The sequence below is a fragment of the Sinocyclocheilus rhinocerous genome, unplaced genomic scaffold (genome assembly GCF_001515625.1).
Source record: "Sinocyclocheilus rhinocerous isolate Xijiao unplaced genomic scaffold, SAMN03320098_v1.1 scaffold45, whole genome shotgun sequence".
In the NCBI taxonomy this organism is placed as follows: Eukaryota; Metazoa; Chordata; class Actinopteri; order Cypriniformes; family Cyprinidae; genus Sinocyclocheilus; species Sinocyclocheilus rhinocerous.
Genome location: NW_015632734.1, coordinates 81,563 through 94,760, shown reverse-complemented (window position 1 = coordinate 94,760; position 13,198 = coordinate 81,563). Strand labels below are relative to the sequence as shown.

Here is a 13,198-nt window from a genome sequence, read left to right as displayed (position 1 = left end):
AAAAAAAAAAAAAAAAAGGCTTCAAACAGACCAACTGCTGGACCCTATTTAAAATCTGATTCTGGAGCAGCTCTTCGCTGAGAGTAAAAGATCAATATATCATTGATTAACTGTCACTGATTTTTTTTAATGACTCTTGCACAGTTTTACAAGTAGGAGTGACAAGTGGCTGTCTTTGAGTGAGATGTTGAATTATTCACTCAACCGATTTGTTCAAAAACACCGATCGATTCAGGAACACCACTACTGCAGTGTGTGAGACTGTGTGTCAAGCTCACCTTGCTGAGGAACATGGCATAGTATCTATGGAGAGGCAAATGAAAGGTCAGCTGGTTGAGGGCAGGCTGTGACAGAGAGACAGAGGGGGGTTACTCGCTGGTTCCACGTTTATCAAGACAATTATACAGCGTAAACATCAAGACCGTACCTCATCTACAAACCCAATGGCATCAAACCACATCTGAAGAGTTTCCAGACAGTAGCGCACCACTGTTTTAGTGTACTCTTGGGTTTCCTGACAATACACAACATGTTTAGTTCATACACAAGCCTCTTTAAAACAGGGTCTGTTCACACAGAATGCGATTATGAATTCCACTGCACTGCTTTTCCATCGTTTTTTAATGTAAACATGCACTAGACTGAGTAGTAGTAGTATATGTTTATTTAATGCCATGTCAGCATCTTAGGCTATTTTCATGGCAAAAGCAATACAAGTATAACAAATACAATAAAAACCAGCAAGCAAACAAACACAAGTTATATTACACACGATGTTTTGCACTAGACGGATGTGTTTGATCGCTGAACAAGTGTTTCATGTCTTTTGCAGCACCTTGCGCACGACTCAGTGCTCACATTCTACTGCTTGCATTTTTTAAAGGGGTCATCGGATGCCCATTTTTCACAAGTTGATATGATTCTTTAGAGTCTTAATGAAAAGTCTATAACATACTTTGATTAAAAATTCTCAATGGTAGTGTAAAACAACACCCTTTTTACCTTGCCAAAAACAGCTCTTTTCAGAGCAAGCCGTTTCGGTGCATGTCCCTTTAAATGCTAATGAGCTCTGCTGTCCCCGCCCCTCTCTTTCATGGGGTGACGAGCCGTTCTCATGAGACCGTTTACTTTAGCCGCGAAACTTGCTAACTAGCACATTATTAGGAAAGGTGATTTGCAAAGATTCATAAAAAAACCTTCTCATTCTAAAGAATACTCACTTCTTCTGTAGGTGAGGCTGGATCACGAATGATTCGCGCGAACATAAACGCATTTATGTAGATCGGGGCGCATTCCCTTCAGAAACAATGTAATCCACTGCGAGTTCAGTGGCTCAGATGTCGGGAGTAAATGACGACTGCTATGTTCATTATTACATCCAACAACAAAACACTTCAGTCGCTTAGGAGCCATTCTTGTCTACATCCGCTCCGGTGGTGAAACAGTGGCGGACTGATGACAGCTCACTCAGGGCGGAGCTAAGGTAAAACGCTAGTGTCAATCAACAACCGTAGGAGGGGCCTGGGTCTGTATGACATCACACAGACAAGCATCTGAGAATGGCTTGATATGAGAAAGGGGAAATGATTTTAGAAGATTGTAAAAAAAACACTGGGTGGATTTTTATCATTATAGGGTGGTTGTGTACACACTGCCAACACACATTTATGTTCAAACAACATGTAAAAGTGCATGTCGCTTCCGATGACCCCTTTATGCAAAAATGTGTTCTGTGTGAATGGCCCCTAAAAGCACCTACTGTACTACAACAATAATTCTAGAAGACACAAACCTGCATTTAAAATATTTAAACGCTAAAAAAGAACTCTGTATGTAGCATCTAAATGAGAGCATTTTAAAAATAAAAAGATGCTGGAGTGTGATGCATGCAGAGATGACTGTAGCCTCACTTTGACTTTGCAGTGTGTCAGGAGACCCCACATGGGCTGAGCACAGGCCTCCAGCTCAGCTGCAAACGCTGCATAATACGTCTGAGACTCAAACTCCACGTGCTCATTCAGCTCTCTCTTATTCAGATTCATCCCTAACACAGCAAAAGGCACAGAGAGGAAATCCATAACATCAGAGTGAATCATTGACTTGCTGAGATCAAGTTTCAGCTGTAACATACGTTCTTTAATTCTAATCAACAAGCCTTAATGACCTTTCTAAAATGAATAGTCCTGAATGCTTTTTACTATGTAGTTAGCATTTAATAAAGACGTTCAAGACCAAGCCATATTCTAAGTGCAGTCACAATATCAATAGCCGGAACTATTTTACAACAAAGCATAGCCTCTCATAACTCATTGCTTGATTAAGCAAACACTAATTCATTTGCATTTTGCCATTCATAGGACTGAAGGAAAAAAGCACTACAGAATTGTAAAACAAAAATGAGTGCGGGATTTTCTCTCAGTTATTGACCTTGGAAGAAGGAGACGAAACTCATCCATAGCAGCAGCAGAGAATGATCCTCCAGGAAGCGCTTGGCCACACTTTGGTGCGAGAGGATATTAATAAAATCACTAACTAAAGGCCAGTAGGTGTTATTCTTCAGTAGAGCTTCACCACAGTTCACCACCACGTGACGATTGTTCTCCTCATCTGTGACAGATTGAAGGCATTAAGACATTTTGTAGCCAGCAATCCAATAACTTTGCAAACGGTGCAGCATAGTAGAAAGCCATTTGGAACACAGCATACAGCGTGTCTGTTTTGTTACCTTGCAGTTCGCTCTTGATAAGGCAGCTCTCCATCATGTAGAGGAGCACAGTGACCATGATGTCCAGTAACTGGCACTCCTCTGTGACGTGTCTCGCCAGCTCCTCGTTACTGAAGAGCTGCACGCTGATGTGAACGATGCGGTTAGACATGGTGTCCGACTCGTGACTCTTCATGAGGGTCTTCATGATGAAGGCATAGTGTTGTACAAATGTTTTAGTGAACGTGATCTGTGGCGCAGGAGAAGGAAGTCCACATTACAGATTTTGGTTAAAAAAATAATAATAATTTGGAGACCATGGACCGGTTGCACGAGCTGTACGTTATGTAGTGGTGTAAAGGGAATAGAAGTTGAATTTACACACCATTTCGTTTTTGTAGATATTTGGATCCACATATTTGTTAGACTTAGATGAATGATGATTAGGAAAAATTATTTCAATGCTTTTCCCTCGTGTTCCTATCGCAAAAGTACTGCTTTTTCTTTCAAAACATTTGCGTTCCCTCAAGAGCCACATATCTCCATCACAAAAGTTTGCGTGCAAAGTTTCTCAGGGAACGCAAAAGTTTTGCATGTGAAAGGAAAAGTTTTGTAAACAAAAGCATTGAAGTATATATATATATTCACCATGTCTCTTAACAGAACAAACACTGAAGGTAAACTTCATATTATGCGACTACTACACATTACTTTATGGAGAGCTTAGCTTACAACCTACTAGCTACAATCAGTCTTAATAACACATGGTGCAACAAGATAAAGTACAGTGTTGGTTGCTAGCAGTTAAGAACTCATGAACATCTGGTACAACACTACTCATATGTACAAGGTCCAATATTAACAGAAAGAATAACAACTCGAAATTTACCAGCGATTTAAAAGTTAATTTTGGACCCTGCACATGTAAGAGTTTAACAGCATTAAATACCTTGTAATCCTGATCTGGCAACATGTTGAGCAAAAAAGTGACCATCTTCTGTGGAAATTCATACTTAATAGTCCAAAACAATAACTCTTCTAAAAAACATTTATGTTTCAGGGAGTCCATTATGGATGGATCTAACAAAACAGGAAAAGAGCAAGGAGATGGAATTGTTTTGTTACTACAGTACATTATTTGGGGAATAACTGTTCAAGAGATTTAAGAATGATGAGATGTAATGGGATCTACCTTTGGTACTGCTACTGAGCTTCACTCTTTTCCTCTGGCCCACACCCTGCAGCCCATCCTGATCCTCCTGTCAAACACAGACGTGAACCGCTTTTCATTTGATCTGGGGCTTGATTCATAAAACAATTTTACCAAATAAGTCAGGATTATTTCAGTTAGTCCGACTTATTTTGAACCAGATCAGCTGACAATAAGTCAGACTAACTGAAATAAACCTGGCTTATTTGGTAAAATTGTTTTATGAAACAGGCCCCAGCCCTTCTCAACAATGAGCACAGCTAAAACAATGTCCTTTGACAAATCGGTTCAGTGGCCAAAAAAAAAAAAAAGGCGGCTGCATTCTCAACAATGACAAAGGGAAGACACACCCTGCTGTGCTTGTTTTGACTGGTTGCTGGGTCACATTTTATCTATCCCGCAAGTCTGTGTGCCTACCTCTTTGCTAGAGTCCTCCAGACTGGCAGCAGCAGTAGCTCCTAAAATAATAACAAACATGAAGACAAATATTGTTACCAAAGTTTCAAACCTGTCTCTCCCTATTGACCCATCAGGAATAAAGCACAGAAGAGGCAGCAGGTGTTACCCAGTAGACTGAGCGCTCCTGCCCCAGCTGGAGTATCTGTTGCCCCAGCTCCTGCTCCTTTCTCCTCCACTGACACCAGACCTGAACTCTTCAATGCTGACAAATACTTCTCATAGTTCCTCTTCGCATAAACATTCTCCTCTTGACCTGTGGGTGTGGGACAACAAAAGTGTGAACATAAAACTGAAAATGAGTTTGAGTTTTAAAGGGGGTCATATGAAGTGTGAAAAACATCTTCCTCAGACAAAAAAAAAAAAAAAAAACCGCTTAATTAAAAATAGTTGAATTGATGATGTTCATACATCAATGCATAGAAGTCAGTAACAACAGTTCAGAAACATTAAATAATGGGGAAGTAGGACATAGGATACGCTTTCAAAAATAAGGTTCTAAAAGGGGATTTTTGCAGCAATGCCACAGAAGAACCATTTTTAAACAACCTCTCAGTGAACCATTTGTTTACTGTGGAAAACATTTGAATAAACTGAAGAAACTTGTTCCACCTTAAGGAAGCTTTTATGAAATGGAAAGGTTCCATGGATGGGATCAAAGATGCCAATAAAGAACCTTTATTTGTAAGCTTGTATGTGCTATTATCCTAAACATTTGTGATCCTGGACCACAAAACGGGGTCAATTTTAAAACCCTAAAATAAATAAGCTTTCCATTGATGTGTGGTTTGTTAGGATATGACAATATTTGACCGAGATACAACCATTTTAAAATCTGGAATCTGAGGGTGCAAACAAATCTAAATATTGAGAAAATCGCCTTTATAAGCAATGCATATTACTAATAAAAAACTAAGTTTTGATATATTTACAGTAGGAAATTTACTAAATATCTTAATGGAACATGATCTTTACTTAATATCCTAATGATTTTTGGCATAAAAGAAAAATCGACAATTTTGACCCATAAAATGTATTGTTGGCTATTGCTACAAATATACCCCAGCGACTTAAGACTGGTTTTGTGCTCCAGGGTCACATTTAGTTAACTAACAGAAAGTTGCCAAACATTGTGATGTTTATGGCTCCCAAATAAGCCTAAGTTTAACAAGATCCATGATCATTGCACATTTCCATGCAGTAAATATCGGTATTTGTTTCACATTAGAAGAAGACAGCCAATCATAAAGGTCATTGGCATATATAGGTTTTTAATGGCACGGCAACAAAAACAGACTTTTTAATTGTACGGGTGAGAGAGAGTGGAAATGGTCAAATAAATAAATAGAAATGTGATAAATACAACCCCAGGAAACAAAAGGTAATTAAAAACTCAAAAACAAGATGCATGCAGACACTATTTGAACAACGTTACTTTTTTACAGGCAATCCCAACACATTTCAGACATACTCACCCATGCTCAGTTCTTTAAAGGTCTGCTGATTGGTTAAGATCTTGGTGAGAACAGTGCGCATGGCCCCGCCCATCTTGGTGAGCTCTTCTAAGAAGGATATGTGCAGGTCTAACTGCTGCAGAACCTTCTGCAGATCTCTGTCAGCGGCCGACTCTGCCAGCACATGATAAGATGTTTGTGTGTGTGACAAAATAAAGCAGCATATGTTACCCCACTGGGCACAATTAGCAGGCTCAGCCAGTACACGCCATAATATTATTCAAAAGCACAGCGAAAGCAGTTGACGTTATTTCACATCGCTGATGATCTTATTCATTGCTGGGTTTTTATATCCAATTTTTGTTCTGATCAGTTCATAAGCTGAGTCCACTGAACCAGCTCCAAACTAAACAGATCCCATGAAATCAAAATTGGAGTATTGTGGCTTTTAGTTCATGTCTATGAGCTTTGAGGCAATCTAGTGTATAAATTAACACAATAGCCTTTAGCTGACAGACGCATTTTAAAATATAGAATTTCTAAACGGAAAATGGAACTTATTGATGACCCCATCATGGAAGGAGGAGCCTTTGATACTCCCCGCCCCAACTGTTCCAATAGGAAATATATCAACATAGGACGCTTGTATGCTCGAGAAACCATTTTTATGTGGTCTCTGAAGTAGTTACAGCAGTATGCAAATGAATGAAGACCGTTGGTAACTGAACAATTTTGATTCCCATTAACTTCCATTATATGGACAAAATATGGGTAGACAATATGGATAGGCATGGATTGATCACCAACATTTTGACATAAAAAACCTTCAGATTTACTCACCCTCAAGCAATCCAAGATGTAGATGACATCACTTGCTCGCAAATAGATCCTCTGCAGTGAATGGGTGCCGTCAAAATGAGAGTCCAAACAGCTGACAAAAACATCATTATAATAATCCACAGAAACATCTAATAATCATGTGAAGTGAAAAGCTGTAACAAACAAATCCATCATTAAGACGCTTTTAACTACAAACCATTGCATCCAGCTAAAATAAGAGTCCTCTATTCATAACATTGCTTTCTCCAGGGAAAAAAGCTGTCTTGTCTGAATAAGGAGAGAAATATGCACAGACCAAGCATAATTTGCGATCCAAAACAGTCCAACACAGTTGTCGGTGGATTTTGATGTGAGGACAATTTTTTCACTGGATAAAGTGTTGTTGTTTATTATGGACTTATATAGCCTATTGTTCAGAAGTGATGTTTAAAGTTAAACTGCCTTGATAGATTTGTTTGTTTGTTTTTTTACAAACATGCAGCTTTTTACTTCACAAGATGTTAACTGATGGACTTGAGTGGTGTGGATTACTTCTGATGTTTTTATCAGATGTTTGGACTCTCATTCTGACGGCACCCATTCACTGCAGAGGCTTAAGTAGTGAGCAAGTGATGCAATTTCTCCAAATCTATTCCCATAAGGAAACAAACTCATCTACATCTTGAAGGGCCCGAGGGTGAAACTTCCAACAATTGTATTTTTTTTAGGTGAAGCATTTCTTTAAGGTGTGATCTGGTGTCCTCACCTGGCTCAGTGTAGCCGTCTCTCAGGTACTGAATGATGGTGATGATAAACCGCGGCAGCACCATCTCAGACATGAGCAGCAGATCCCGAGGGACTGATGGCACATTCTCTCCCGTTTTTAACCGATGCCTACTGCAAAACCTGTCACACAAGAGCACTTGAATTAGAATTTTATTCAGCTGAGCTGAATTTGCGGTTTAGTGTACAACAATTCCATTTTCATTGTAATATTGATAACTGGAAAAACCCCAGTCTTGCCTGCATTAAAGAACATTTGAATCCTATCTATCTGATGTCTGAGGTCACAGTCTGTTTTCATAAAGCTCAACGGGTCGATGCACTACAGAATATGCAATTCTTCAGGGTTTCACTAACATAGAGGAGGTGTGTTAGATCAGCGCTCAAAAATATCATTATACAACAGTGTATTTTCCCCATTAATTTTCATCGCTGAGAGTTCAAAAATGGGTAGGGCCAAACTAGCCAGCTCAGAGGTGAAAAACAGACAAACTTTAGTTTTTTTTTTAATTGGGAATGCACTATTTATCCCATTAAGCAATGCAACAGACACAATATAAAATATACATTCAATGGCATCTACAAGTCAGTTCTAAATTATAAGCATAAAAACATTACTCTTTATTGAAAAATGTTTATACATATAGAAATATGCAAGTAGACTGGGAGTGTGGAGAGTAACCCTTTGTCCAAATACCCACACTTGCGGTCTTGGCCACTTGAGAGCGCTATTTTGTACAACATTTGCAACTGCTTTTTATCACTTAATTAGAAGCACCACAAATTAAAATTGTCATGTTATAGGGACTACTGAACAGACATTTAGAAGTTGATTTTAAAATGCAAAGTAATTAAAATTAAAATTAAAATAAAGCTATGTAAACACTTGCATTTTTACAACACTACAAGTGTGTCCCATCAGGTAATGAAAAGTTCGACACACACTTGTGGTCTTCATGCTCACTTGAACACTTGGGCCAAATACAGGAAATATGTCATATAAGTAGTCAAGTGGTCAAGTGCAAAGACCGCAAGTGTGGGTATTTGGACAAGGCAAAAGTCTCGATTACACCAGTCACAATGCTTCATGGGAGTCAGTGGCTGCTGCAGAGTTCATTTCTTGCGGTTTTCTTTTCCATGGTAACTGCGACTTCTCTGATTGGTCAATCTCTGTTCAGAATTATGGGTAGTGTATTTCCCTCACAAAAATACCGGCTATTAAAGTCACAATGAAATGCAAGCAATGACAGATCTTTTCTTTCGCATTCCGACATATTATACATGTATAAAGGCTTAATGAAACCGTAAAAACAAATGCAGAGCAAGGACTAGATTCTACACATCGATTGTTGATTGGATTTTGAGATGTTCCACTAAAGACAAGGAGGCGGATGAATGACCAAATGGTTTTGGAGGGCTGAAACAGCAGCATTTAATTAGCACGTTTCTGTGCACACAAAGAGGACAAGCTACAACAGGTAAACGTCAGCTGTGCGTACGCTAGGGCTGGGTTGACAATATTGATTTTTGGATTTTACTTTATCTTAATTTTGATAAACCAATATCGATGCTTAAATCCCATTGTTTAGCAGCTAAATGAAAACTAAATGAATGACAAAGCATTTCAGTGCATGGCTTATTTAAGCTCTGGAACCCCACAGTGCTGTTTTAGCATTTATAGCACCTGTCACGTCACATATTACTGATAACCTAAAGATTAAGCTGTAAGAAGGACACACAGTTAATATCTTCAGTAAACTTGGCAGTGAACATGGCTAAGACGACCATGGATTTTTAAATAAGAATATTTAAATAAGAATAGAGATGGCTGGGTCTAGTGGACAGTCACTTTGAATCAGAAAGAACATGCAAGTAGTTTGATGTCACTCTCCACAGCAAAAGCAAAAGTGTTAGTGGAGTTGATGTTTTTTTTTTTTGTTTTTTTTTCACACTACACTCCTTCCAAGAATAAAACTGGCAATATCCTCATTCCTGTACAGCAGAACATGTTGTGATAATTAAACCCTTTACTGATCAAATACAGCGAATCTTTTGAGCTCCAGCTGACAGCAGTCATATCCGGCCCCCATTTGTGAACCTCCACACGTCTGTCTATCTGTCTGTCTATCTCACAGCATAAACGTTTCAGCGAAGGCCCTGTGCAGTGTGTGGTGTGAGAGCAGGAAGGGAAGACCTGTCACTGACCCTGTGGGTGGGTTAAAAATAACCCAGACTGTGTCACTCTCTGTAAGGCAGTGATCAGGTGCCACAGCCCACTCTACACTATTAACCCCCCCCGACACACCGGCCCTTATGTTAGTGCATTGATACAGTATATACACATCAATGCACAGCTGTGCCCAAAACCAAACCAGTTGGCACACTCAACATTTGAACAGTGTTGATTCGAAAAGACACAACACTGTAAAAATGATTTTTCAAAACTGTCTGCTTTACAGGACTTTTTAAATCTTTCTACTTCAAAAGGTCACATTTAATCAATGTATTACATACAATTATTTGTGAAATTTACTAGCCATTTCTGGTTGAAAATTGTTTCAAAGAAAATCCTACACCATTTTTGGTGCATAAAATGCTGGGAATTCTGGTCATTTTTGACACCCAAATATTTAGTTGATTTGGAACATGTCTTTGGTGCCCAGAAACACCTATGGTATAAACCAAAGTTCACTATAGGTTTGAGGGCGTTTTGCCCAAAAATACTGCTGATTCAGAACAGGCCCATGAAGAGGAGATACTGAGAATTCTAGTCGAGTTTGAGAATCAAACCAGCTAATTCTGGTGTCTATGATGGCCAAAAATAATGCTGAACTAAAACACCTCAAAATAAGATGCTGATTTAGAACTAGGGTTGCAAAGGGGTGGAAAATGTCCGGTAAATGTCCAGAAACTTTCCAAAAATCCCTGGAATATTCCAAAAAATCCTGGAAAGTTTCCAAAATTTCTGGAATATTTCTGAAATTTACTGGAAATATTCCACCTTTTTGCAACCCTATTTAGAACACGCCAGTGTTTTCATTCTTTCTGTCTAGGTAAGTTTGTGACAATGCCCAAAAATGGTGTGAATTCAGGATGGATAGGTTGGCACAATAGGTTGGACACACATGATGTGATAGGTCAGTGATGGGCAAACTTGGCCCTTCCAGGCCACTTTCCTTCAGAGTTTAGCTCCAACCCTAATCAAACACACCTGAACCAGCTAATCATTGTCTTCAAGACTACAAGGCGGCTACAGGCAGGTGAGTTTTATCAGGATTGGATCAAATCTCTGCAGGAAAGTGGCCTGGAAGGGCCAGGTTTGCCCATCACTGCCCTAGGAAGTCACTCAGGTCTCTAGCTTAAGTTGAGAATATGATGCACAGAAATACAGCAGGCTTAGAAACACTGATACCCAGTAATGCTGTCCTTAATTGGTGAGGCTGCTCACTAAGTTTTGAGACTATTATGCAAAAAACACTAGTCGGGATGTGCCTATACGTGGTTTCCAGAAACACCGTCTAGGTAGACAGCTCATTAAGCGATGCCCAAAATGTCTGCTTATTTGTGGTACTCCTATGATGCTGCTGAACCAGAACGCAACTATACTGTGATATCAACAAGCCACTGTTATGAGGACCAAAAATTGTGCTGATAATGATGACTAGGTAGACAGCCAGCGTACATGGTTTGAGATTATTACACTCCCAAATACTACATATTTAGAATTCATCTAATATATCATACAATCAAAAAGTTGTATGGGTAGTCAGCATGCTAGGTGTTGTGACTGATTGCTATAATACTGCTGCAGGTCTTATGACCGGTGTTATTTTATCATCATTAATACACCATTATATTTTTGATAATATTGTGAATTAGATTCGGTTTTTATTTTGGTTTTACGTTAATATTACGTTTTTAGTTATTTTGTTTATCATTTTTATTATTTTAGCACTTCAACTTACACTAAACAAAAACGAAAAATGTTTCCTCGTTACTAGCTGACATAAAATATCTTTTTAAAATTTAAGTTAAGTTTTAGTTAACAATAATAGCCCAGACTGTTATGCTTTAAATATAAATAATAATCATCATCATCATAATTATAATAATATGTCAAGACAGGCAACTTTATGATAAAATCCCCAAAACAGCTTCTAGCTCTGGATGTGCCTATATTATAATTCACAAAAATAATGTGTCGCTAGGTTTGGGACTAGGAGTACTCTTACGATGCCCAACATGCAGCTGAACCAGAATGCACCTATAAAAATAACAAAAATGCTGTGGATTTGGAACACAGGAAGGAAGGGAAAAAACAGACTGGGTAGGCTTAGCTTACAAGTTCAAGACTTTGATTTCCATGATACGAGTTCACCTACAGCATCGCGCTATTAAAATGCTGTCTATGTAGTCATCACATCAGGCTGGAGACTATGACCCTTAAATTCTGCTGGTCATTTGTGACCCTGGAGCACAAAACCAGTCTTAAGTCTTAAGTTGTAGCAATAGCCAACAATACATAGTATGGGTCAAAATTATAGATTTTTCTTTTATGCCAAAAATCATTAGGATATTAAGTAAAGATCATGTTCCATGAAGATATTTTGTAAATTTCCTACCGTAAATTTGTTGATTAGTAATATGCATTGCTAAGAACTTCATCTGGACAACTTTAAATGCTATTTTCTCAATATTTTGATTTTTTTTTGCACCCTCAGATTCCAGATTTTCAAATAGTTGTATCTCAGCCACATATTGTCCTATCATAACAAACCATACATCAATTAAAAGCTTATTTATCCAGCTTTGATATGATTTATACATCTCAGTTTCCAAAAATTGACTTGTGACTGGTTTTGTGGTCCAGGGTCACATTTGCGATATGCTTGTGTTATGATGCTCAATAATAATAATAATGTCGAGATAGGCAACTCGCAGGGTTTCACGTTATGATCTCCAGAAACGCAGCTGATGTTGTGCTGCGCCTAAGCGCCTAACGTTATGCTATGACGCCCAAATCCGCGGCTGGCTCGGGATGCGCCTAAACGCTGTCCAGGGTTTGAGACACAGCCCCTGTCAGTCTGTGAGTGTCTACTGACCCGCTCGCTCTCATCACGTTCCCGTCCCCGCAGTCACAGGCCCCGCCGGCCTGACTCCGGAACATGTTAAAATCGTGGCCCGTGTGGTCGCCGTTATTGAAGCACTCCGCGCATAACGACATGCACGGCGAGATGCCGCAAGTCCGGCAGCGGTACGCCACGAAGTTGGCGGTCCACACCAGCCCGCAGAGGGTGGCGTTATCGTAGGAGCGGACGGTCCGGCAGAAGTCGTCGAAGCCGTCGCCTCCAGCCAGCAGCCATTTACACCAGTCCAGCGCCTCCGGGTCCGAGCCCCGCTCCGCGTTCAGCACGCTATCCAGCAGCTCCTGCAGCTGCCGCAGCCCCGAGCTGTTGTCAGTCCTCTTGAGGTCTGCCTTCAGATGGGCGGCGGTGGATTTCTTGTCCCGGCGCAGCAGCGACGCCGCCATCATGCGCTACGGGTTTGTTGTGCTCACTTTATTTTGGTTGTCTTGTTGCTGTGATCGCGGCGCTTCTCGCGAGATCTCGTTGCTACGGCTCTCTTGCGCGTCTCGCGAGAGTGGCGTGAGACCGAGAGAGCTAAAAGAGGCAGAGGTTTGCGGATCAGAAATTACATTTACTTTATTGGAAGGTTTTATGTCCATAAATGTAAATATACTAAATGTAAACCCAATTTTAACATCTTCAAACA

General features: G+C 39.7%; 1 protein-coding gene across 1 annotated transcript in view; it reads right to left on the bottom strand.

The window, feature by feature from the left end:
• Positions 1 to 12,996, bottom strand: part of LOC107742961 (E3 ubiquitin-protein ligase UBR3-like) — a 69,632-nt gene extending 56,636 nt beyond the window's left edge. Inside the window, exons 1-12 of the mRNA XM_016556050.1 lie at positions 12,529 to 12,996; positions 7,410 to 7,549; positions 5,846 to 5,998; positions 4,480 to 4,626; positions 4,332 to 4,372; positions 3,897 to 3,963; positions 3,654 to 3,784; positions 2,726 to 2,954; positions 2,428 to 2,607; positions 1,911 to 2,044; positions 428 to 514; positions 279 to 344 (exon numbers count right to left, since the gene is read on the bottom strand). Of these exons, the coding sequence (XP_016411536.1) occupies positions 279 to 344; positions 428 to 514; positions 1,911 to 2,044; positions 2,428 to 2,607; positions 2,726 to 2,954; positions 3,654 to 3,784; positions 3,897 to 3,963; positions 4,332 to 4,372; positions 4,480 to 4,626; positions 5,846 to 5,998; positions 7,410 to 7,549; positions 12,529 to 12,959 (1,806 nt within the window). The 5' untranslated portion in view covers positions 12,960 to 12,996. The remainder of the gene's footprint in view (positions 1 to 278; positions 345 to 427; positions 515 to 1,910; positions 2,045 to 2,427; positions 2,608 to 2,725; positions 2,955 to 3,653; positions 3,785 to 3,896; positions 3,964 to 4,331; positions 4,373 to 4,479; positions 4,627 to 5,845; positions 5,999 to 7,409; positions 7,550 to 12,528) is intronic.
• Between the last annotated feature and the right edge of the window lie 202 nt (positions 12,997 to 13,198).